Source organism: Dermacentor silvarum, chromosome 1, assembly GCF_013339745.2.
Source record: "Dermacentor silvarum isolate Dsil-2018 chromosome 1, BIME_Dsil_1.4, whole genome shotgun sequence".
NCBI classification, from domain to species: Eukaryota; Metazoa; Arthropoda; class Arachnida; order Ixodida; family Ixodidae; genus Dermacentor; species Dermacentor silvarum.
The window spans coordinates 167,634,476-167,661,112 of record NC_051154.1 but is presented as its reverse complement, the minus strand read 5'-3'; the positions used below and the strand labels follow the sequence as shown (position 1 = coordinate 167,661,112).

At 45.1% G+C, this 26,637-nt stretch overlaps 1 protein-coding gene across 1 annotated transcript in view; it reads left to right on the top strand.

The window, feature by feature from the left end:
- Nucleotides 1–26,637, top strand: part of LOC119436376 (DENN domain-containing protein 1A) — an 87,562-nt gene that overhangs the window by 43,178 nt on the left and 17,747 nt on the right. Inside the window, exons 19-21 of the mRNA XM_037703200.2 lie at nucleotides 3,100–3,216; nucleotides 24,956–25,005; nucleotides 25,554–25,770. Of these exons, the coding sequence (XP_037559128.1) occupies nucleotides 3,100–3,216; nucleotides 24,956–25,005; nucleotides 25,554–25,770 (384 nt within the window). The remainder of the gene's footprint in view (nucleotides 1–3,099; nucleotides 3,217–24,955; nucleotides 25,006–25,553; nucleotides 25,771–26,637) is intronic.

The following is a 26,637-nucleotide window of genomic DNA, read 5'->3' as shown; positions in this document are numbered from 1 at the left end:
ATATTATATTTTTAATATTCATATTCGATTCGAAAAATAGATATTTAAAAATGGGGGGGGGGGGTTCAAATATATCGCTGGCTGTGCGGGAGCAAACATGGTCTTTAGCATTTGTTTCTATCTTATCTAGGAATATTGGGGCGATTCTTTGTTTTGTGCTGCTAGCGAAATTTTGCCTGTAAAGCACACTTAGCCACTGAACGCCTAAACTTTGCGGGAAAGCCAGCCTCTCAGTAGCAAGCGGCACAGGTTTGCGGACACCGAGGGGGCTTTTTTTTTTCTTTCTTTCTTTTTCTTTTACTTTTAAGCATGAAATGCATTTAGCTTCCATTGTCGGCAACCTTCAAGAGACCTTGAGCGAAAATCCAGAGCCGTTATCCGGGCACTCAAGACGAGAATAGGCGCAAGAATGAAATGAGAACCTTCTAAAGCATCCGGGCATCGCTGCGAGAGCAAAATGAGATCATCCGGGCATCCAGTCCAAACTTAAGAAAATGCGGTCTCTGGCCCCCAACCCCTTGTACAGGACCATATTACATTACCCTGGTTACTGCCCAAACGAGCTAGAAAAAAAATATTGATTCCGATTTCTTCCTAATGTTTGTTCACCGAGTAGATTCCCTGAGTAGATTTTTAAAGGACATTTTATTATATGCTTGAAGGCTGTAGTGAAAGAAAATTTCAGCCACTGGAATCACCAAAGTGAATTAAGGAGTTTTGCAGACAATGCCATCATCTGTCCACCTCCCCCAAAATGCCTACTGAAAGGCCTGTGGGTTTCCTTAAGAGGAAGCTTTACTTGAGAAGCTCCTATCAAAATATTCATGGGAACAGAGAAATACTGTATTTAATCATGTAATGCCTGCATTGCCACTTCGAAGTGCGAAAATATGGGGGAGAAAATGTTTCACTAATAAATATTATTTTAATGGAGCACCTACACTGATCAAAAGTCTGTAAATAAGTTTTCTGCTCTGCTTACACTGTAAGAAACAACTAAATCGGTTTGACTGTTGCAATTCGTTTTTTTGGACTGCCCAATTAGTATTTGGACATTCTCACGGCATTGTTTGTGTTTGAACAATCGTTCGGCGACTGTAAATGTGTTCACAGTCGGCCGCCGATGGTTTTGTTATTTTGCATAGCAGTTGGAGCACAGTTTTAGGCTTCAGTGAGTAGCCGAAGGCCTGCCTTGTGCAAAGCCCGCACCTAGTAAAAAAAGAAAAAAAAAAGAAAAGTGTAATTTAAGAGCAAATGTACACTAAGCTCACATTTCTTGAATTTCGCGCCAAAGCCCCAGTGCCAGTATGTCAGTCTTATGTCAGAGATTTCAAAATATTTTCTCCTATTTGGGCAGTTGTAGCACAGTCAAAGTTCTTGAAACTTTCCAAGTTCAGTCTTTGGCTCCGTTACAGTACAATGTAGTCCATCTGTACAAAACAGATTAGCTATGCTCGAGCAGCGGCCGTCAAAATCCATAACGCCACGGCAAGCTGGTGCGCCAACCTCATGGCAGCGTCACCTCCTGTTTTTTGTTCTTGCATCTTTTCTGGCTTACCATGTCTCCACTCATTGTAAGAGGGACTTTTTTGGTATTGTAGAAGTGTAATTTACTAATACAGCTAAGCATTTTTGGCTTTTTAATGTCCTTTTAAATGATCAGTTGAGGATACTGCTCCAAATAAAGGTTCAAAATCACTCTTAAAATTCACCAAGAATCACCTAGAAGCATAGATGGGGGGCATCAAAGGAAAGCCCAAAAGGAGTGGTTTGGCATGCACAGAACCATTGCTGCAGGGACAATCTATTGAATGGAGGGCAACAGCGGCACTTTACTTCTTCAATTCATTCTGCTTTGTTTATTGACTTGAGCAGGTGCACTACACACACTTAAATTGCATGTTGCAGCAGTTGTATGCAACATATTACATGATTTATTGTGTGCATAAGTTTAAGCATACACTAACAGCATTGAATATCCTTGTACAACAAGCTTGTTTCACTCTGTTATTGAATGGGAGCTTGTCTTGTAAAAACTCTTATGGGTTAAGCTGCAGGTTATGGTCATATGATTGTGCCTTTTTTCTTAGTACAGTCGAATCTCGTTAATTCGAACACGCTTAATTCGAACTGCCGGTTTATTCGAACTGACGCTGTGGTCCCGTCAAAGTTATGTGTATTCCAATGGGCGAAAACGCTCGGTAATTCGAACGCGAAAGCAATTGCTACGGTTAATTCGAACATACCACGGACCGACAATGCTCTCAGCAGCGCGCCAAATAATGCGGCGGTGCCTCCGACCGGCATTGCTCCGACACCGCCATAGAGCAAAAGCATAGGAGAGACCCCCTTAATGCAGCGGCGGAGGCCCAGTCCGGCCAACGAAACTGCCCACGCTGGCAAACGCTCGCTTCCCGATAACGGCAGAAAACGAAACTTCAGGAAGCGGGCTAATCTGCGCCAGGCCGGCTGTACCGGCGGCACCGGCACACCGGCGGGCGCGCACGGAGACAGTCGAAGGTGAGGCTGCGAGGGAGTTGAGAGAGAGGACGAGGGGAGCCACCGAAGCAACTGCCACCGAAGCGGCGGAGTTGCCGAGGCCAAATCCTCTTCCCTGCCGCCCTCCTCCCTCACCTTCGACGGTCTCCGCGCGCGCGCGCCTGTCGCCATGCCGGCACCGTCCGCTCCCAAAAGTTTTCTGCCGTTATCGGGAACCGAGCGTTGGCCGGCGTGGGCGATTGCGCTCGCTATGCGCTTGCGCGCCGCAATATTTCACAACTTGCACCGTTCGTGCATTGTACTATGGTGCTCGAATACTTAAAAAATACGTCCTTCCTTTAATTCGAACAAATTTTTGGGCCCCTTCAAGTTTGAATTATCGAGATTCGACTGTAACTCAAGTAAGTAAATGTTTTAAATATTGTACAAAGCTCTTATTACATTTGTGTTATTTATGGCACAAGGGACTTTCTTTTTGATATTTGGGCAATGCATCCTTTATTGGTGTGGCTGGAGCTACGATATTGTAGTACTAGTATGTAGCTCTACTGTGTTGGATTGAATGGAGTAGAATTACTGTGGAACTTCCTGTCTTTTCAGGGCACCCAGGATGACATGGCATTGTCTAGGAGAGATAGCAGTCAGCCCTGGAGCGCTCCAGCCAGTCCGACAATGGGACGCGTGAGACCTGCTACAACATTTCAACCCATGCATCGTGTAAGATACTTGTCCATTTCGGGCATTCTTGCATGCATATAACTAAAGATGTAATGCATATAACTAAAGATGTAATTTCTTCTATGAGTAGTCTTAGCACTGCAGGGTACCCATAATTTGGGACCATATCTTGTTCTTGTATTAGATTTAGAAGTGAACAGTTCTAATGCAGGTTGGAAATACTTTAGTAAACAAAATATCACTTTATATTTTAGCGCAGTACACCTCGTGGCTGTGGGCAGCTACCTTCACTGTCACATTTTGAACATGGATTGTGTGTCAGCTGACCATACTGTTCTGTATGTGTGTTTTTTGAAGCATTGTTTCAGTAATAGATTATTGCGAACAATAAAAGCAGCAGTGATGTCAGCTGGTGAACAAAGTTATACAGTTATACAGTATACATTTTTGCACATGCAATAACACTGGTGTTGTTGCTCCACCACTGTATAGAACACAAGATGTGGAAGGCATCCTTAGCTTTACGGTGCTGAGATTACTTTCTTATGCTGACTTACAGACTTGGGAAAACATTAGTTGCTCCACTTGCCTCATAATCAGATCGCGGTTCTGGCACGTAAAACCCCACAATTTAATTTTTAAAGTTAGTCAAGTTGGTAAGACACAGGATCTTCAATCATACATTAGCATAGACAAGTCTGATTTTTAGTCAGGAACTTTGTTTAGAACTGTTAACATTTTTTTGTTAAGGAGGCAGGAGGGGTCCTCCAAAGCTGAGAAATTGTACTCTCCAACCACTGTTGTTGGTTGAAACATTTCAATAAGCATTTTCAAATTATATACTTTAAGGGGGGACGCGGCTTTCGCATCGCGAAATTTGGCCAAAAAACCGATTTTTTGAAAGTCACATTTTCAGTTTTCTATTTTATTTCAAAATTTCGTCACGGAAAATCGTGCGGAAATGATGTAAAAAATGTTTATCGAAGCTAAGGTGGCGAGGAGTTTCTCGAAAATAGCGAAAAAACGGCATTTTTCAAGCCGCGATATCTCCGCAACCGCGTAACCTAGCGCCGCCATCTTGGTCTCTATGGATAGCGCGATTCTCCGTCTTCAAATCTGGCGCCTCGGCCAGCTGCACCAGGAAAGAGCAAGCGCACAGCAAGCAAACGTTTCAAGGTCTCGCAGCGATTTCTGATCGGCAGCGCGCGCCACGTGACTGTACGCGGCTCCGCATTGGTCTCCCGGGCGGTTGCCCTTAGCAACCGGCGGAAAGGTCGTCTGCTCGCCGCGCTGACGGCGCTGAGGAGCTGATTTCGCGTCTTTTCAACTCGTCGCGGCGTGGTTTAGAGATCGTATCTCACTCATGATAACGGACCGGCGCTCGCTTGTTAGAGAAACGAAAAACGTTGTCAAGCTCGGCCCTTCTTAACTTGGAGAATGGCTCTCGTCTGTTCTCGTCTGGCTGGCGATCGTTCAAGAAGAAACGCAAGACTGCGCATCAATTTGGTGCTCGTAAGTCGAAGCCACCAATCTCTAAAACAAAGTTTGCTCCGATGACTTCAGCAGTGACAATGACGGTGGCATGCAGCACGACGCGGACAAGCAGTTGAGCACCTCAAGCACGGATGGAACATCGTCCGTGCGTATTGGCGAAACTGTTCAGGAACCTAGCCGAAAAAGAAAGCTGCAAAAGCTCATCAGACCATCAGGTCAGATGGTCAAGCGATGCCGCATCACAAAGGACACAAAGAACTATAACCCTGGTGCCTATTAAATTTTGACAACTTTGAACCTTGTTTTCTCAGTAGTTTTTTTGGCCTGTTGCTCAGCTCGTGGAACAGATATCTTGGTAACTACACATTTTGATTACGTTTGTTTTGTCAGACTCACTGAACTGTACTTTAGGGGATAGCGCTCTTCTTTTTTTATCCTAGTGTTTTAAGAATTCGTAGTAGGGTTCCTTGTTTGCAGTGTAAGCGTGCTCACTGCAGTGGGACTGGAGAAAACAAACTACAAATTTTAGTGTTGAAAAAAATTATTTCGAGAACGCTATCTCCTTATGCATACATTTGGCTGTGCATACAGTATTTAACAAACTTTTCAATTGATTTCGTAAATCCTCCAGTCCCTCCACGAGGTTCAAGAAAGAAATAATTTGTCTAGCAAAAAGTTTTCATGGTACCACTTTGAAATTTTTATGAAAGCATCATAGAGCCATTCTTATTCTATGTACAAATTTTCATTGACATCCACCAAGAAACAAGAAAGTTGGTACCGAAAGCCGCGTCCCCCCTTAAGATATAATTTGAAAATATAAAAATTTGAGGGGGTCTATGAATTGTGTTCACCTTACCAAAAGTACAAAAAAATATTGTGTGGCTCAACATCCCGATACTGCACAGTGAATTATGAGGGATGCTGTAGTTGAGGGCTCCGGATTAATTTGTTAAATCTGGGGTTCTTTGATGTGCACCTAAAACTAAGCACACAAGCATTTCTGTATTTCGCCTCCATGTAGAAGCAGCTGCCGCTACTTGGAATTGAATCTGTAACCTCATGTTTCCACACCTTAGTGTCATAGCCACTGAGCCACCTTGATAGGTGCAGCTTAATCCTTTAAGACACTGTGTCCACAATTGTGTATGCCAAAAAAATGCGTCAACAGCAATAGCATTGATGGAAGTAATGGCACTTCAAATGTGTCGCATACATCTTGAAACTGTTCTGATCGGAACTGTGTTGCAAGTTTGAATAATAGGTTCAAAATGTTTTAGTAAAACCAGTGCGAAGGTAGACGGTTATATGTCCAGTCGAACCTCGCTACAATGAAACTCACGCGACGCGCGAAAAATTTTGTTGAAGCGAAAATTTCGTTGTGGCGAAAATTTCCCCAAAACACTGGCAAGTTTGACTACACTCTCACAAACATCATTTAATTCTGAAAAAAGTCGGTTATCTTTCGTTGTGGCGAAATCTCACCCAAAAGACTGTCAGATATCAGTACACACTCAAAAACTTAATTCATTTCCGAAAAAAGTGTCATCTTTGCTTGCCTCCGTCCTTTGGTCATTATCGCCGTGGTGCGACGTTCGCACTCCATCAGCAGCTGCATTGTGGCGTCGTCATCGTGGGTGCCAATGAAATTGAGAATGACGTCAAAAGCGTCCATTACAACCAGTGCACGAGGCGGGGCCGATGCTTCAGCCTCAGGTTTAAAGCCGGCTTGCACAAAGCAATTTCCAATTATGCTGCGCCGGGTTGCCGTCCACGCCGCGGAAATCATTTGTAGGGCCATGAACAAGTTCACTTTCGTCTCCCGCCCAGTGTCAACATTGAGCAACAGTTGCCGAATCAAACGCTGCCAATATGCACCTTTTCACACTGTAAATGATGCCTTGGTCTAACGGCTGAATTAAAAATTAAAGCAGTACAGTTTAAGGGACAGAAGCGAACTTCCACATTTTCCAACTCAGCGTCCTCAACATTATGCGCTGAGCAATTGTCAATAAGCAAGCACACCTTGCGGTTTCGGATCTTCATATCGCGGTCGAAAGCTATGATCCAATCACGGAAGATGGCCCGCGTCATCCAGGATTTCTTGTTTGCTAAATAACTTACTGGCAAGCTCCTACCGCCTTTGAAGCAGCAAGGCCTCGCGCTCTTGCCGATAACGAGCAGGAAGCGCTTGTCGGTGTCATCCATGTTAGCGCAGAGAAGCAGAGTCATACGCTTCTTGCTGTGCTTTCCTCCGCTGCATGGTTGGCCTCTCATATCCAGCGCCTTTGTGGGCAGCAGCTCATAAAAGAGTCCCGTCTCATCTGCTTTGTAGATGTCGGACGGGGCATACTCTTTCATTATGTCTGGCAAAGCACATGACGCCCAAGTCGCTGCACCATTGACGTCTGAAGCAGCAGATTCGCCGCACAACACTTTCGCAATGATGTGTCGGGCCTTGAAGCGGGTCAGCCAACCTGTGCTTGCCTTAAAGGGACACTAAAGAGAAACCGGAAGTTGAGCTTTAATGGTAGATTATCCTATCACAGTCATACCATTCTTACAGCGAACAGATATTTAATGAGCGAGGAAATAGCGAAAAACTGAAGGATAGGTGCTGACGCCCCTTCGAATTTCCCGCACTACACGTTCGTGACGTCGGAGATTACAAACGCAGGCCGGTCGCGATTGGTCAAGAGCGATTTATCGCTGTTAATAAAACGCAAAATGAAATACACCTTAAACGTACATAAACAGCATTTGTCAACTTTTTAAGCCGTTTCAAGCGAGGAAATACAAGTTTAGCGTAAAATAAATAAGAGAAAACTGCATGGCGATACATCCGGTCGTGATAGTTTCTTAGTTTCGTTTTTTGATCTATGCATCATCGCGTACGCCTGTTCCGCTCTACAGTTTTTGGTTGCGTGTTGCGTGGCTCGGAAAACGTTGACTTCGCGGGAAACAGCCAGAAAATACCTCGTGTGTGTAGTGTTGAGGGCTGTATAAATGGCTCAAGGCGCTTGCTCAGGGGCAGTGGCAGTGTTGACTCGATTGTGTCCTTTCATGTGGTGCCGCGCGGTGAGCCCCGGCTCCCCGGCGTTCGCAATGGCTCAGTGCTCTGCCGATGATAAAAGGGCAAAAGAGCCAGAAAAACCGATGGTGTGCTCTTTGCATTTCTTACCCTCGGATTATGTGTATAATCCTGCCCTCAGAAAGTATCTTGGCGTGCCCCAGAGGCCAGTCCTTTCTCGAGCAGCTGCTCCCTCAATGCGACCTTCATTAAACCCCCTACCGGTGCCCCTGCAGCAGCAAACTGGCGGCTCGGTGAGTGCTGAATGTCATTAAATAAAGCCACGAAATAACCATACCGAGTACGTGCGCAACTTTCTACGCTTGTTCTGTCGGGAACTTCGTCGCCTGGCCGACCGGACACACGTTTCCGTCGACGAAAACGAAGCTCTGCTTTCCACCGGCGCGGTCGGCGGCTCAGTGCCATCGCATGCGGAAACACCTACCGCTCGAGCACGGAGGATCGTTTCTCGCTCCGGTTCACTGAATATTGCTGAAATGCAGTCCTGCTTCCCTGAGGAGCTCTTTGTTGCAAGATGCAGCAGCAGCAACGGTATCCATCGCGGCGAAGGCAAACGTAGCGGCCATGCAGCCATGATGCAGCCAGCGCCTCGGCCGTTTACGCAAGCAGTGACGTATCATGGCGCATTCTGATTTGCTGAGAGCAATGAAATCTGTGACGACACTGCTTCAGTGCCAAATCTGGGGTGAGAGAAATTGAGGAAGAGATATTTGGTCTTTGTTTACAAATTTCTCCGCTAATAACTCATATTTTTGCACCCAACAAAAACTGCATGCATTCCTGAAGGTCCCTCTTTTATTCCAGCTGAACTTCCTGTTTCTCTTTAGTGTCCCTTTAAAATCGTCGATGCCGAGCATGCAAGCATAGTTCAGTGCCTTTTGCTGCAGCACGCTTCCGCTGATTGGCATTTTATTGGCACGCATGTCGAATAACCATGTAAACAATGCCTTCTCAAGATCCTCGTGTGCAGCTTGAGTCAACTTCTTCCGTTTTGCGGACACCCCCGCAGAAAGAGCACTGGTACTTCGACTTCAGAATTGTCGACAGCGTGCTGTTGGAGATGCCGAACTCTGCTGCAACGTCTCCTTTCTTTCTGCCGCTTGAAGCCTCGCTGATGATTCGCGCCTTCACCTCCAAAGAAAGAAACTTCCGCATTGCGCCAGCGATGGCGTGATAGCGTGTCACCTATGATGGATATGGATTGGCTGTGGCTCCCGCTTGGCAAAGTGGGCCTGTGCATTGTCGCAAGGCGGCTAGCCACATCGTCATCACCACCAAAGAATGGCACTCGTCCATGAGTTTGTTTATCAGCGACGGTGCAGTGGGCGCCTGTTTTCGGTGAACCTAAGCGGGGCTGTCCGAAAAATTGTAGACGATTGGGGTTATGTTTATTTTATCGCAAAACCGCAAAACAAATTTTAAAGCCCAGCTCTACCGAGCAAAAATTTCGTTGAAGCGAAAACAAGCCCGAAAAGTTGTTCGTTGTGGCGAGAACTTTTTTGCATTGACTTCTATGGCCAGCTGACGGGGAATTGGAAATATTTCATTGAAGCGTCGTTCGTTGTGGCGCGGTTTTGACTGTACTTGCTCGGTGCGAGTATTTGATTGTATGCAATGGGTGTACTTCTTTAATTGTTTTTCACAGTGTGTTGCATCAGGCATAATTTTCAAGTGCCTGGATGGGTGCTTTTCAAGCCTGCTAGACATGAAATAGTTGCTGTTCTCGTATGTAATATTCCTGAAGTGAATTTTCGCATGGAGTCCATGTTCTGTAAACTTGACAAAACTCACTAAAGAATTGAAAATTATTAATCTCCTCTGCAGCTGTATGCTTTTTATGATTCTGAATTTGCAAGAAATGTGGTGAAAGTAAGTTTTCAGTCTGATTTGTGTCTGAAAGGGATAACAAAAGAACACTGAACCTGTGAGGAACTAAACAAAAGTTGAAGAACTGTCAAGTTTGGCAGATAATTCATTTCATTTCATTTATTTACTCTCAAGGCTGGAGCAGAGAGGAGTGGGGGTTACAAAAGTACATAAATATATAAAAAACAGCCAAGTGTACATAATACAGGTTACTAACAAACGAAACAAGCTTACATAAAATAATCAGAAACAGCAGTCTTGAAGGCATTAACATTGGTTATGGAGGCGATGGAGGCTGGAAGGTGGTTCCAGTCAATGCTAGTTTTTGGAATGAATGAACTGAAATTCATGTTGGTGCAACTGTTGGGCACATTGACCTTGAACTGATGGTCACTGCAAAATGACATGTACGATAGAGGCAAAAAAAAAAAAAAGACAATCAACACAGGCTTGGAATAAAGTGATAAATTTTATGAAAAGGGCAAGGGACGTGTGATTTTGCGGTCCAGTGATAGATTAGACAGGTTAAGATTTACTTTCATTTGACTAACGCTAGCAGTGCGAAAATAGTTACATAAGATGAAGCAAGCAGCATGATTTTGAATGGCTTTGAGATTAAGAATGAGCGTGTTAATATGTGTGTCCCAAATGGATGACGCACACTGAAGTTTGGATCGTACAGAATAAGAGCAGTTTAAGATTAGTGCACACAATGGAGAAATTCCTCCAAATGTAGCCAAGAGCACGGTTAGCATTACTGATTATATAATCAATATGAGTCTCCCAGGAAAAAATGTCACAAATTTGCATGCCGAGGTATTTGTAAGTGTTGACTTGCGTTAAACTAGCATTATTAAGAAAGTACAGTTAATCGTGGTTATATTGAACCCACATATAACAAATTATTGTGCATAACGCACAGCAGTAAAATCCCCTTGAAAATTTTTGTATAAAATTTTTATGTTATACAGTAGTGGCCATGCTGTCACGTTTTTCATGGGACCGTAAGAAAAAAAAAAAACGTAAAAGCCAGGAAACGCAAGAGCCGGGAAACAGGAAAAATTTTGAAATGGGAGTAGTGTTGAACTGCACACAATATTATTTTAATTCTTGCGTGTGAAAAAAAGTAGTTTCACCCGACAGCCGAAGTATGGATTGCGATAAGCTATACAAAGTAAGAATAGTAGTTTTATCGTCCGTATAAACTTGTAAACATTCGCTTATTAACTAATTAACAAGCATGGTGTCAGCGCCCACTGGCAAACATGAACACATCACACTCGATGAGCGCTGTCAAACGCTGGCGTGAGGAATTTAAGCGCCGCTGCAGAAGCGAGCGAAGTGACCTTCGTGCTGTTGTCTATCACTTCAATGCAAACTGAGCGCCGAGAACACACAGTACGCACAAAGCTACGAGCCGCCGACGCACCTACACTGCGTAGACTCTGCCCCCACGCAGATCGCTTTCAAGATATGGCCCGCACGACCGCGCGCCGCCGCGCAGTATGATGCCAGAGCACAACGCTGCCCGCTATCCCTCCCCCCTCGCTCCCTCGCCGGTGTCTCGAGCGCAACGGATAAAGGCGCGCTTCCTCCCTGCTTTTCTTTCTTTCGTGCGCGAGATTCAGACGCGGTCGTCGGCTCCCCTCGCACGCTTTCACTCGCACATACAGCATACGGCACGTGGCAACGGCGTTATCGCCCTTGGACTTTATACGGAACATCTATGAGCCAAAACCAATTCTAGGGCTGCAACGCATCATAGACACCATCTTTAGATAGCAAATACGGATCTCAAGGGCCATACTTTCGCTTGCGGAAACCGAAAATACGTCATAAGTGTCGCCCCCGGCGCTTTTGGGCGGCCAATGCCATCGTCAAGCAACCAAGCCAAGCGACATGAAAAGTCAAAATGGCCGCTCGGGTCGGTGCGGGGTGGCAGTTTGCAACGTATGATGCGGCAATGGTCCCACAGTTGCGATGTAACAGCGGGGTTACCAATGCATTGGGTTCTATGGGAGCTGTGCCGGGACCGGCCGAAGACGACCTAACATGCAGGAAAACGCAGCACCCGGGAACGTAACAGCGGGGCTCTACTGTATCGAAATTTCTTTGGATCGAGCTTTTTTGTGATCCCATTCAGATTCGATACATCTGGGTTCAACTGTACATGCAAGTCTCATTGTTAGAAGTACTCTACAGTGTAGACCGCTTATAACGTAAGTTGCCGGAGTCGCGAATATCCACACTATAAGCGGTACCGCACTATAACCAAAGCAACAATTTTCAAGGCCCGCACATATGCAAAACATGTGCACCGAGCCGCCACGCGTATGCGACAGTCGAGGAATGCGGCTAGAACGTTTGCATTCAATTTACCGTCGAATCTCGTTAATTCGAACCAAATCTCACGGCGGCGCCTCCGACCGGCATTGCACCAGCACCGCCATAGAGTAAAAGCTTAGGAGAGACCCCTCAATGTCGCGCGCGAACAAAAAAAAAAAAAATACGGCGCAAATTTCACCCTCTCTCAAATGGCAAGGTCACCGATTCTGCGTTGCGCCGGAACATGTGTGTACGTGCCGACGTCTCAGCCACGCTACCGTAGCCACGTGTAGAAAATGGCAGTGAACCCTTCTTTCTCCTTTATGCTTCCTCTACTTTCTGGTCACGTGTTGACCTTGCACGCTGCAGCTACGGCGCAGAGGGAAGCAGCGGCGCTGTCCCAGGCCGGCCAACGCCCGCTTCCCGATAACGGCAGAAAACAAAACTTCGGGGAGCTGGCGCCGGGCCGGCTGTAGCGGCGGCGGGCACGCACGGTGACAGTCGAAAGTGAGGAAGGTACGAGGGAGAGCGAGGGGAGCCACCGAAGCGGCGGAGTTGCCGAGGCAAAATCCGCTTCCCTGCAGCTCTCCTCCCTCACGTTCCACGGTCTCTGCGTGCGCCCTTCCCCGTGCCGTGCCGGCGCCGCCCGCTCCCTGAAGTTTCGTATGATGGTGATTTTTGAATGCGCTTTATCATTGCGCAATCGTCAAAATAGAAAGCAAAAATGGCTGCCACCGGAAGTGGCACACGCTTCGAAATATCACAGATCTCGCGATTCCGCTGCGTCTGTGGCTGATTTATCGATGGATGGAGCAGCAGCGAGTCTGAAGATGCTGCCTTTTCATCGGATTTTGACTGTGAGAGCGATGACGACGCAAAGCAGCCCAGAACATCGGCAGTTTTCCCTCCCCCACCGTCTGAAGCTATTCAGCACCAGCCTGCCAAGATGGCAACTTTAGAAACTGCAAGAAATGCTACAACGACAGTAAAACCGAGCAGAAAACAAGAGTTTACTGCAAGACATGCAACGTTCCTCTGTTTTACATCGAGGAACTGCTTCGCTGTATGGCACACCCAACTGCAGTGCTTGCACTTAATTTTTCGTAGTGGAATACCTGTTCAATGAAAAATGTAGATTTTTTCGGAGATAGTGCCGAATAATGGCAATTTTCTCATAATTTTCGTAACATTTTTTTCTTAGTAGATACAAGCGTGTCTTTACGAACTTTGTTCAATTTTATCCCATAATCTTGACTCTGGCAATTAACGTCTTTTTTATGACATACATCTCGTTAATAAATCGTTTATGCATGAAAAGTGCATTCACTCTACTTTTTGTTTATATATTATGTAAAATATTGAGGGCAGTAGTACCTTCAGAAAAACAAGTCTGGCATAACCTACAAAAAACACCTAATTTCCCCACAGTAGGGAAAGAGTTAAGCAGGCTGAGTTTTAGTAGTACAGTCGAACCGCGCTACAACGAACGCCGCTTCAACGAAATATTTCCAATTCCCCCGTCAGCTAGCCATAGAAGTCAATGCAAAAAAAGTTCTCACCACAACGAACAACTTTTCGGTCTTGTTTTCGCTTCAACAAAATTTTCGCTCGGTAGAGCTGGGCTTTAAAATTTGTTCTGCGGTTTTGCAATAAAATAAACATAACCCCAATCATCTGCAATTTTTCGGACACCCACGCCGCTTAGGTCCACCGAAAACGGGCGCCAACTGCACCGTTGCTGATAAACGAACTCATGGACAGGCGCCATTGTTTGGCGGTGATGACGATGTGGCTAGCCGCCTTGCGACAAGTCACAGGCCCACTTTGCCAAGCGGGAGCCACAGCCAATCCGTATCCATCCTAGGTCACGCGATTGCTTGCGCAACACGGCGATGCAGATTTTCATTTAGGCTTGCGCGCTTGGCCAGCATGGCGACAAAACGGAAGTTTCTTTCTTTGGAGTTGAATGCGCGAATAATCAACGAGGCTTCAAACCGCAGAAAGAAAGGAGACATTGCAGCAGAGTTCGGCATCTCCAACAGCACGCTGTCGACAATTCTGAAGTCGAAGTACCAGTACTCTTGTCCGCAAAACTCTGCAAATGTCCGCAAAACGGAAGAAGTTGACTTAAGCTGCACACGAGGATCTTGAGAAGGCATTGTTTACATGGTTATTCGACATGCGTGCCAAGAAAATGCCAATCAGCGGAAGCATGCTGCAGCAAAAGGCACTGAACTATGCTTGCATGCTCGGCATCGACGATTTTAAGGCAAGCACAGGTTGGCTGACACGCTTCAAGGCCCGACACGACATCGTTGCGAAAGTGTTGTGCGGCGTATCTGCTGCTTCAGGCGTCAATGGTGCAGCGACTTGGGCGTCATGTGCTTTGCCGGACATAATGAAAGAGTATGCCCCGTCCGACATCTACAACGCAGATGAGACGGGACTCTTTCATAAGCTGCTGCCCACAAAGGCGCTGGATATGAAGGGTCAACCATGCAGCGGAGGAAAACACAGCAAGAAACATATGACTCTGCTTCTCTGTGCTAACGTGGATGACACCGACAAGCGCTTCCCGCTCGTTATCGGCAAGAGCGCGAGGCCTCGCGGCTTCAAAGGCAGTAGGAGCTTGCCAGTAAGTTATTTAGAAAACAAGAAATCCTGAATGACGCGGGCCATCTTTCGTGATTGGATCATAGCTTTCGACCGCGATATGAAGATCCGAAACCGCAAGGTGTGCTTGCTTATTGACAATTGCTCAGCGCATAATGTTGAGGACGCTGAGTTGGAAAATGTGGAAGTTCGCTTCTGTCCCCCAAACTGCACTGCTTTAATTCAGCCGTTAGACCAAGGCATCATTCACAGTGTGAAAAGGTGCATATAGGCAGCGTTTGATTCGGCAACTGTTGCTCAATGTTGACACTGGGCGGGAGACGAAAGTGGACTTGTTCATGGCCCTACAAATGATTGCTGCGGCGTGGACGGCAACCCGGCGCAGCATAACTGGAAATTGCTTTGCGCAAGCCGGCTTTAAGCCTGAGGCTGAAGTGATGGCCAACTCGACAACGGACGAGGAAGATGACCGTTTTGGAGTGGAGCCACCCTCTGCAGAAGTTACTGCGGCGTGTGCAGCCCTTCGAGACACCGGAAATGTACCAACGGACGTCAGCATAGATGAGTACATCGCCATTGACACGGACGTAATTGTTCATGAAGAGTTGAACGACGAGTCCATTATTGAAGAGGTTCACCATAACAACGCGTCATCGGACGATGAAAGTGATGCACAATAAGCATCGGCCCTGCCTCGTGCACTGGTTGTAATGGACGCTTTTGACGTCATTCGCAATTTCATTGGCGCCCACGATGACGACGTCGCAATGCAGCTGCTGACCGAGTGCGAATGTCGCACCACGCCGATGATGACCAAAGGACGGAGGCAAGCAAAGATGACCGACTTTTTTCGGAAATGAATGACGTTTTTGAGTGGTGTACTGATATCTGACAGTCTTTTGGGTCAGATTTCACCACAACGAAAGGTAACCGACTTTTTTCGGAATTAAATGATGTTTGTGAGAGTGTAGTCAAATTTGCCAGTGTTTTGGGCCAAATTTCACCACGACGAAAATTTTCGCTTCAACGAAATTTTTCGTGCGTCCCGTGAGTTTCGTTGTAGCGAGGTTCGACTGTAGTAACTTGTGGGAAATGGAATCAAATGCTTTTGCAAAATCAATAAAAATGCAATCAATGATTGATGAACGTTCTGAAGCAGAAAACAAATTGTTGGTAAACAATAAGAGCTGGGTTTCACATCAGTAGTTTTTTTCTAAAGCCATGCTGATTCGCTGAGAAAAAAGAATTATTTTCGAGAAAATGGACGAGATGACATGTTCCATGAGTTTGCACGGTAGGCTGGTTAATGATATTGGCCGGTAGTTGTTGGGAATATGGGCATTACCAGACTTGTATAGGGGAACCACCTTCCCAGCCTAGTACTCCAGGGACTGTGAGAAGTGCTTAGACCAAATTATACAGAAAAAAAAAAGTTTTGGTATTTTTCAAAAACTTGGAGCTTATCTTCACCAGGAGAAGAGTGCATTTTCAAATACTTAGGTTGCTTATGCTATTTCAGTCAGAAATAATTGGTTCTATAAAGAAATCACGCACGGTAACATGTTGTAGCAAAGATGGGATAGTAGTGACGAAAGAAGCTGAAAAGGTTGAGGTAAGAATAGTAGAAACGTTTTCGCAGGGCACACTTCTATCGTTATCAACTGTTAGCTGAATTTGTTTTTCATTGTCACCATTCATCACATGCCAAAATTAGTCACCAACAATGACGGCAAGGTTATTTTGTAGAATCTGCACTTCGTAGTAGAACAAGCACTTGGCGTATTCGGCGGCCGCATCGTGATAAGCTGCCTACCTTGCTAGGTTATCAGAAAACTTAGCTTTTCGATATATGCATTTCGTTTTTAATTAGAAGCCATTTTATGTCAGAGTGAACCATGGGGACCGATTGTTTAGTTGACTTTTACGTAGCGGTATGTATTGTTTTGCTAGTTCCGTGACTTTCTGTTTAAACAAATGCCAATTATTCTGTGCTGATCCTTCAGGTAAGTTTATAAGGAAGTCATTCAAGAATAGTTCAAGATCGGTGTTAATAGCCACGTAATCAGCTCTGCTATACTCTCTAAAGCATTTAGTGTTTTTGTTGTTGAGAGGTAGATCATTCGGGACAATGAAATTAGCAGCAGAATGGTTCCTTGTTCCCGGTAGTAAGGAAAGGGATTTCACAAGCAATGGATGCATTGTTAGTACAGTCCGCGACGGATTTTTTGGACTCCAAAAATTTTGACTTGTTGGATATTCTGGATTTCATAAATGCACCGTCAGGGTTCCCATAAGGTTAATGCATTTTTGCGACCAATTTTTCGGACGAATCAAGGCCCTGAAGTTTGATTTTCCGGACTAAATTGCTCGTTATGAGCCATGCTACCCTACCTCAGCGGCCGCCATGTTAAATTTTCCACTGGCTTGGCCAGGCTTGGCTTCCAGTGGCCCACTCTATAGCCTCCAAGATTGGGAGGCGCACACTATCAATGGAGTGTGTGCGCCATCCTCCCGCCTCGAAGGCCATGCCCACTCTTCTTAGCTGACAAAACGCTCCAGGGGACGGCACTGTTGTCATAATCGTCATAATTGCTTAATGCGGGATTAGTTTCGGTTGTTATTTTGCACGTGGTATGTGCACACGGCAGGTGTGTATCAGAGATGACGTTGCATCTTTGTGTGTGTTTGTGTCGCTTCGCATTTGTGTGATCGGTGCCACCTCCTTTGCCTACGTGAGAGCCAAGTGGTGCAAAGTAACGGGGCTCCTTTCTTTGATCTCCGCCAACAGAGATCGCCAACGCGATGACACTCTTGTCGACTGTATACGAAGACAACGTCAGTCTTGCACAAATCCAAGCAGATCTGATCGCTTCAAAGCGTAGTATGAGGCAGGACATTATCAGATATTTTTTTTATGCTACTCCAAGCCTAATAAATATTATTTTTTAAGGTGAACGAGTTTTTCGGACTATTTCTCAGTCCCGCGAGGTCCGGAAGATCGGTCAGCAACTGTACTAGGTCTAAGATAGTACTAGTCGGTGCAGTACAATTTGGTGATTTGACAAGTTGAGCAAAGTTAAATTCTTTCCAAGTACCAACAAAACTAACAAATTCAGATGATCCACAGGTCACTACTGGAACAGTCAGTCCAAGAAATGTTTGCAAAGTTGAAGTCCCCTAGAAGGAAGATGGGTGAGCTTGGAAACCTTATGTGCAAATTGCACCATACATCATGCAGTTCAGCTGAAAAACTGAAAGGCAAGTTAGGCGGCGATAGCACACACATATGATGTGATCTTTGTGAAAAAGGCGAATGCACACACATAAGCTTGAGCAGAGATACAGTACGCATGTTATATGAAACTAGTTCATCAGCAACCACTATTAAAATGCCACGCCCCGCAGTGATGTCCAAGGTCACATCTATAGTTAAAAATCTTGCGGTTGTCAGTTTTTGCAGATAACCACATTTCTGTTAGAACAGTCACATCTGCTTCAGATGTGTCTATTAGAGATGACACAGCATCACGTTTGTTGATGACGCGTGTTACATTCTACAGAAAAAAGGAAACATCTCGAAAAGAAATGTGCAGTTGAGGAATAACTTGTAGCTATTGCGGTGATTGTTGGATGCATCCACTTGCGGAATTGCTAGGATGATTAGATGCGACAGAACTGGTCACTTCAATTTCAGACTCCGTCAGTGATAGGGCAGTACATTTTCATATTAATGACAAGTTTGTTGCAGCATAAGGAAGAAGGATGACTGTTAGCAACTTTTTGGGAATTGTACGTGTGGTTTTACAGAAGTCTTCAGAAACTCATACTTGCATCCCTCGAAGTTTTGTCCTTTGCGAAAAATAGCTTCATTTAGTTTAAACGAAGCAAAACACACAGTCTTTGGCTGGCCCTTGTTAGGAAGAAAAGAGCCCAGCTGATGTGCACGAGCAGTGGTTTCGTCAGCGGGTTGTAAAGCATAATACTTGTGAAGTAATTCACATACTTTTTTTTTTTTCACTGCTCGCCCAGGTTTCCGAAGCGCTATGACTGATTCTCTAAAATATGAAGTTATCCCTCTGCAAGCGGTCTTCACTATCATCCAACCATGCCTGCAGCACAGAGCTTTCTCTTCGGATCGTCTCAGTGACAAGATTACGAAATGCTGGCTCATCGTGTGTTTCGTGATAGCGTTAACACTTACTTCAAGTGTGTCTAGACGTGTAGCCAGCTCAAAGGCAGTGCACTCTAGCCTCTGCTGACTTTATTTAATTTGATCTATCAACTCAAGTAGTCAGTCATATGTCTGTCATCCAAGTGCATAGTAAGGTTCTTAATGGCAGTTAGTACAGTGTAGACCGCTTATAACGTAAGTTGCCGGAGTCGCGAATATCCACACTATAAGCGGTACCGCACTATAACCAAAGCAACAATTTTCAAGGCCCGCACATATGCAAAACATGTGCACCGAGCCGCCACGCGTATGCGACGGTCGAGGAATGCGGCTAGAACGTTTGCATTCAATTTACCGTCGAATCTCGTTAATTCGAACCAAATCTCGCGGCGGCGCCTCCGACCGGCATTGCACCGGCACCGCCATAGAGTAAAAGCTTAGGAGAGACCCCTCAATGTCGCGCGTGAACAAAAAAAAAAAAAAATATGCGGCAGAAATTTCACTCTCTCTCAAATGGCAAGGTCGCCAATTCTGCGTTGCGCTAGAACATGCGTGTACGTGCCGACATCTCAGCCACGCTACCGTAGCCACGCGTATGAAATGGCAGTGAACCCTTCTTTCTCCTTTATGCTTCCTCTACTTTCTAGTCACGTGTTGACCTTGCACGTTGCGGCTACTGCGCAGAGGGAAGCAGCGGCGCTGTCCCAGGACGGCCAACGAAACTGCCCACGCCGGCAAGCACCCGCTTCCCGATAACGGCAGAAAACGAAACTTCGGGGAGCTGGCGCCGGGCCGTCTGAAGTGGCGGCGCCTAAAGTCCCTATATATAAAAAGTAGCGACACTCTCCTCTTCCGCCTTCCCTCCTCCTCGTTTCTCCTCTCTTTCGCGCTCTTTTTTCGACCGTTGCGCCGCCTACACCGCTCAAAACACGTGCACTTGTTTATTTTTCGCCGCTGATCAGATTCGACGATTGCCGACTGTTCGCCGCTATCGTTGTGCTTCTTGCCAGTCGGTAGACGCTTCTCGGGCGAAAATGGCGATGGAGCGTGATCGTAAACAAACTCAGCCAGCGCCCGGGGGCTCGACGGTCCACGTGATGCCATTAGGCCAATACCGACGCGGCGTCGGCCTTGGACAGGGTATGAGGCGGCGGCATTCTTCAAAGTGTGACGCTACTTTTTTATATAGGGGCTTTAGCGGCGCCCGCACGGCGGCGGACCCGCACGGTGACAGCCGAAAGTGAGGGAGCTACGAGGGAGGACAAGGGGAGCCACCGAAGCGGCGGAGTTGCCGAGGCGAAATCCGCTTCCCTGCCACCCTCCTCCCTCACATTCCACGGTCTCCGGGTGCGCCCTTCACCCATGCCGGCGCCGCCCGCTCCCTGAAGTTTCGTTTACTGCCATTATCGTGAAGCGAGCGTTGGCTGGCGCTGGTAGTTTCGTGGCCCTCGCTCGCTATGCGCGCCGTGACATTTCACGACTCGCACTCAAGATTCTGGTTTCAGCCTCACTAGCTGTTCGTTCGCACCACGTGCCCTTCTCCTCCACTTCGTCTCTCTTTCTTCCTCGAGCACTCCTTGAGGCGCCCGTTTGAGGGGAACGTACGCCGTCTCCGCTGACTTCCGTACTCCCAGGCAGCCACACTGTAACCGGTATTTCGTTTCCCGCAACTGCACTATAAGCGATACGTGTATACATGGAGTGCGGGAGTCTGATTAACGGGATTAAAATTAACGGGAGTCTGAAAAGACCGCACTATATCCGGTCCTCCACTATAAGCGGTTACGTTATAAGTGGTCTATACTGTACTTCTCTCTGCTGGAAATCAGGGTCTTCTTTTGGCGGACCAGGGTTGAGCTCTATGTCGCTGCCAAGCATGAGCATTTTGACGAGATACACACACTCGACAACAGTAGACGCCATAACACATGGGCATGGGAATAGCAGCAAAGCAAAATTGTTGGAGCATTTTGAAAAAAGACAGGGCGATACACTAACCTGCACCGAGACGTAGAATTTGTTTGTGACTGGCATCCTAGCTGCATTCCCATGCCCACTGAAGAGCAAATGAATAGCAAATGTGACAGACGTAGTCGTGAAGAGAGTTTATAACCATTTTTATGATTGTGACGAAGGTGACAAGTACATACAACCTTGTGCTTTCATTTTGGGAACAGCTTTCAGAAATTAGTTTTCCAACTTATTTTCCCACACAATAGTGTGAGCATGAAAGGAAAAATTGACATCCGCCTGTATGTAGCACAAAACTACAAAGGGAACCCACACAGCTTTCTCCGAAACAAAGCTTCGTAGTTGAAGAAAAATTCGTCCTGGTTCAGGATTTTTCTTCAACTATGAAGCTTTGTTTCTGAGGAACCTGTGCAGGTTTCCTTTATAGCTTCGTGCTACATACGGGTGAATGTCAATTTTTCCTTTCATGAACCTTCCTCCACCTTGCGAATTGCGCAGAACTGATTTGCCAAAATAGTGTGAGCAGACTGCTGACCAATAGCAAGTTTTTTTTATTGGAAAATTTAACCTTCATGCCTAACTTCACATTTCACCAGGTATTTTTTATTCATTTTCTTTCCCCCTAAAGCCAGTAAGTTTGAATAAACATGAAACTTTGAACTTAAGTGGCTTCCAACTAAAATATTGAGAGTTGTTTTAATTATGCACAATATTGAATGCTTCCAAGTTTGATTCATCATGAGTTGACTTGCCAAACCTTTTTAACTGTGTATCTATCTTTGAGATGACCTGAAAGAGCTGTGAAATCTAATTGAAGAATGAGTAGCTTGTTTGTTTGTTTGCTTGTTTGTTCATACTGCAGCTTTTCAGGGCTGTTGTAGGGGGGGGGGGATGTGATTTGATGCATCAAGAAACATATCAAATGAAACAAACACAACAGTGCTTATCAATAGCAAGCAAAGCACTTAGAAAGCATGATTACATGTCACTAAGTGAGGAGACAAACATATCAAGCGGTAGACGAGTACTGCCAGAGCTGAATTGCCAGGGAAAAATAAGTTCGTGTAAATATAAATTCAACGTTAAGGTTTGGGTATTTCCAAGTTGGTGATTCCTTAGAGAAGCTTAAAAGGGTGTTTGGTAGGTAACAGGAGGAATTGATGTTGAAGTGTATATCTTTAATGACCCATTATCTTTAAGCTGAGGGAGAAGGTTTAGATTCACTGAGACTTGAGCAGCGGATGGAGAAAGGTTGTGGTTGTACCAGGGAAAGATAAAGCCTTCCTTTATTTTTATTTTATTGAGCGAGAGAGAGAGTGATCTTTATTTATTCGTAATCAAATACAAGTATTAGGGCACTTATTCAGGAGGAGGTCCATAGCACACGGATGAAAGGGGACCTCCTGTTAGAAATTAAGTGAAGATAAGTACAAGAAATGCCAACAAAACAGAAACATTTGAACTATCATTTAATTAACAGAAAAAAAAGCAAGGAATGGATGGAATGCTAACAAGCCTTATTAAGTAGTTGGTTGTGACAATGGAAACACAAGAAATATACATGAGCAATTATACACCATAAGAGTATAAACACAGTAAGTAATACAAGAATACAAAATAATTTAATACAAATAATAAATGAAACAAGCTCTTTCTTAAATGCTTCTAAAGATAACATTTGCTTAGTAATTAATGGTATGGTATTCTAAAACTGAACAGCTGCAAAAGTAGCAGTATGTTTGCTATAGTTAGTGCGTACATATGATAGCAAAATGTTGTTTGAGGTGAACCTAGTCAGGTTAGAGAACAAATGTCATTTTTGCAACACATCAGCTGCTATGCTTCCGTTTAGAAACTTGAAAACAAGAATTCCCAATTTATATTTGAACAAACTGCATACTGATAATACACAAAAAAAAAACGTAATGTAACCGTTTTTTGATAATACACCATGCTGTTGAAGTACTGAAGATGCGCTGGTGAACGCGCATCTTCAGTACTTCAGTACGCATCTTTATTATTGTTAATCATTAAACCATTAGCTTTGCACCAGTCATGAATTTTTCTGAGTTCAGTGGTCAGCTTGCTAGGTAATGTATCGATGGACCTATCACTTGTACAGCTTAGACCACTTGTAACGTAACCGTTTTTCCCTTTTTCTGACTCCTTTTTACCCTCCCACAGAATTCCATGTATACGCATACTGCTTATAGTGCAGCCACGCGAGACGAAATACCGGTTCTAATGCGGCTTCCGTGGGAAAATCCCGCCGACAAGCCCGGCAGCAAGCACGCTTCTAAACTAGGTGCGCCTGCTGATAGGAGAGGAGAGCAACGAGGGCGATGCGGAGGAGGAGCGTGAGACACCGAGTGAACAAACGAACGAAAAAAAAACAAAGCGGCAGGCGGCGCGATACGGGCATGTGGTGGTTGCCTAGGCGATGGAGAAGCCTTTTGCTCAGCTGCTTATCAGCCGTTGCTTTGCATTGAACGCAGCATCAGTTTCTGTGCACCCGTCGCGATGCACGTCATGAAGTGCAGATATCGCGCGTGCGACCCTGTTGGTTTAAGCAGTGTTCCGCAAATTTAGTTTGGAGCTATTAGGTTTTGTGTGCGCACATACAAACTTGGTAGGCATTCATAGTAGTTGCCACGGCTGCTCGCCCAAGAAACCAAACTCCGCTTTGGACGCGCTGCTATCAGTTCAGACCATGCGCGTGATCGCATGCGTAATCTCTATGTAATCGTCTACGGGTATGACCATAACAAGGGCGTTGCTTCCTGCGACAGCACGCCGCCCGACACCCCCGCCGGCTAGGCCTAACCAACGTGCATCGTTGGCGACCGAAGTTGTGGTTTTGTGCTGAGATGCATTGCAATGGCTGTACGGCACATGGAGAGCAGAGAAACTGCCTTGATAACGAAAGTGAGGGCACGGGCAACCCTCAAATGGCGGCAAGTTGGTTCACGGTTGTGATGTTTTCGACACCATCCATGTGGCGATCAGTCTGAAAAATCGGATGAGACACTGTACTGCGCCTGAAGTTTCGGTCGCTGCCATTTTTAGAAAATTATTACTTTGTCTGCTTCATGCGAAGACCATGGGTACTGGGACATAAGCCTTTCAACGTTCGTAAATTTAAACAGATGCAAAACTCCCGGTCGCACGCTTCGATTCTTGGATACGCACGGGTGCTTGGTCTACATGTTTTGCATATGTACAAGCCTTGAATATTGTTGTTTTGGTTATAGTGCAGATATTCGCCACCCTGGCTACTTACGTTATAAGTGGTCTACACTGTAACTATAGTTGTATCTGCATACAAGAAAGGTTGACTGTATGTTAAGTTTGCAGGCAGGTCTTTAATATAAATTAGGAATAAAAGGGGGCCGAGGATCGAATTTTGAGGGACACCTTTGTCAGTGGATTAAAAAGGGGAGAAAATATAACTCAAACGGCTTGCGGTCTGCTGGATAAATATTTTCTAATTAGTTCATGCACACTCCCTTCTATGCCAATTGAGTTAAGTTTAGCTAAGGGTGTATAATTAACTATAGAATAGAAGCCTTTGGAGTGGTCAGTGAGCAGGGCACTGGCAAAACATATTTGAACAGTTTCTATGAGAATAATTTTACTTTATTATAGAGGTGCCGGACAACCAAAACATACTCCAATATTGGGTATTTCAGTGGCTTGTACTATAACAGTTTAGTTTATGAGTGTTCCCATAAATGTACATTGTAATAGTTGAGCTTCTTCAGTGCTTTTTTGAAGACAGAATCAATGTTCTGCAACCACGAAACCCATCCGTCCTTCACGTAAGACGATCGCTTTGAAGATAGGGCCCGCAGCAGTGAGCAGATTTACCTTTGTGCTGCCTCTTGCTTCAACGCAAACTAAGCGGCGAGAACACAGTGCACACGAAGCTATCAGTACTTACCGCACTCTGCTCCCATCGCAGATCACTTTCAAGATGCACGTGGCCACGCCATATGCTGCCGGATTAGAACATAATGTCAGTGGTTTCAACTTTTTTATTCACTGTTCTAAAGGTTTGTGAGCTGTGCATAGTTGATTTGCTGCAAGCGTTATTTTGTGCATTGCAATAAATTTCAAAGCAATGCTCCAAGCAAGCTAGGCAAAGACATCTACAAAAAAGATTGTGAAGGCACTTTTGTTGCCTTCTTGTTTACATGCATCATACTATGGTTAGGTGAACTTGCTCACTTTCTTTTCTTTCATTTCAGAACACTACAAGCTTGGTTTCTCCACTGAAAATGTCATCTTTAGAGACAAGGTATTGTTCATAAAAATATTGCTTTGCTCCAGTGCAGGGAGAACATAGGTGTTCTTCCTGCACTGTTTACACATATGTGAAGTTTCTGGTGCTTCACATATGTGCAAATTTCATGGTGCATTTATCTCCATTCATTGTATACCTTCAAGCACATTCTGTTAGCACATTAGTCCAGTTATGGGAAAATAAATAATGGTTCATAAAGTGGTTCATAAATAATTTACAGCGTACTTTTGTTAGCCCGGGGGAAGCTGAAAACTGACTATGCTAACTGACTAAAAAGAAATACTGTCAGAAAGGTGCATTTGTGATTCTTTTAAAGCGTTTAGCAACTTGCTGTCTATGAAATACTGGCTAAAGTCTTTACTGTGTTTTTGAATATTTGCCATGTCGCATGTCAGTCATTGCTCAAGTAGCTCACTGGTCTTGCTGTGTGCTGACACCTTTTAAACATCAATCTGACAAGATCGTAGCCAGTCTGTTCGAAGTGTTTCCCTAACCAGCCTTCTTAAAATGTTCACTGGCAAGTTCTGTTCTTCCTGTACCAGTGCTAGGACGCCTGTCAAGAGTCCCACTGAACCGAGCCTTGATGTGGTAGCGGAACTGTCGGAGGACACTGGTTCTAGTGGCTCGTTCCAGCGCATTGACATGGACCTCATGGGAGACTTGCAAGAGATTTTCAGCCGTTGCAGCACCACGAACCTGCAGGTCCAGCCGAGCCAAGTTAACCAGTTGGTCTCACCACAGGTGCCACCAGAAAAACAGGTCTGTGCTGTGCACTGTAGTAGTGATCTTTTTCTCCCTCTCCAACTGAAAGTTATTTTTGTGAATTCAAGATATTTTCTGATCTTGCATATGATTGATGTCAACAATAGTGTTTTTTTTTTTTTTTTACTTCGAACACTTTTGTTTAAAAAAAACCACGAAAGTTACTCGAAAGACATCATTACAGATTTACGTGCCCAAGTAGACATCATTTGCAAGAAAATCAAAGCAATCAATTCACTAATTAAACTACCATAAAAGCCCACGTATTGATTGGACCCGCATTAGTCTGAGGCGTCATCCACATATAGTTTGAGGAAAACGGTCACTGAAAGCATTTATTTCCAGCACACTTCACTGTTTAGTCATTGTTGGACATTGCTCTTCACTATTTAGTCATTGTCGCTTGTTGCACTTCACTAGTTAGTCATTGTAGTTCGTTGCACTTACTATTTAGTCATCGTAGTCTGTTGTACTTCACTATTTAGTCATCGTATTCCATTTCACTTTAATATTTAGTCATCGTTGTCCATTGCACTTCACTGTTTAGGCATCATCATCAGTTGCTCTTCACTATTTAGTCATCGTCGTCAGTTGCTCTTCACTATTTATTCGTCAGTTGCTCTTCACTGTTTAGTCCTTGTCGTCCATTGCACTTCACTATCTCACATCGTGGAATGCTTTTTTTTCTAGCAATCTCTCTTTCCTTTGATTGCAGCAACTCGGTGATGACAGCTGGGTGCGTAGCTCGTTGTTCCTGAACGAAGTGTGTCAGGTCCAGTTCAACTTCAGGAAACACACCATTCTTCAGCCCCCGGAAACTTGTTCTCAGGTCACTGCACACTAAGGGGGCTTCCTTTTGCTTCC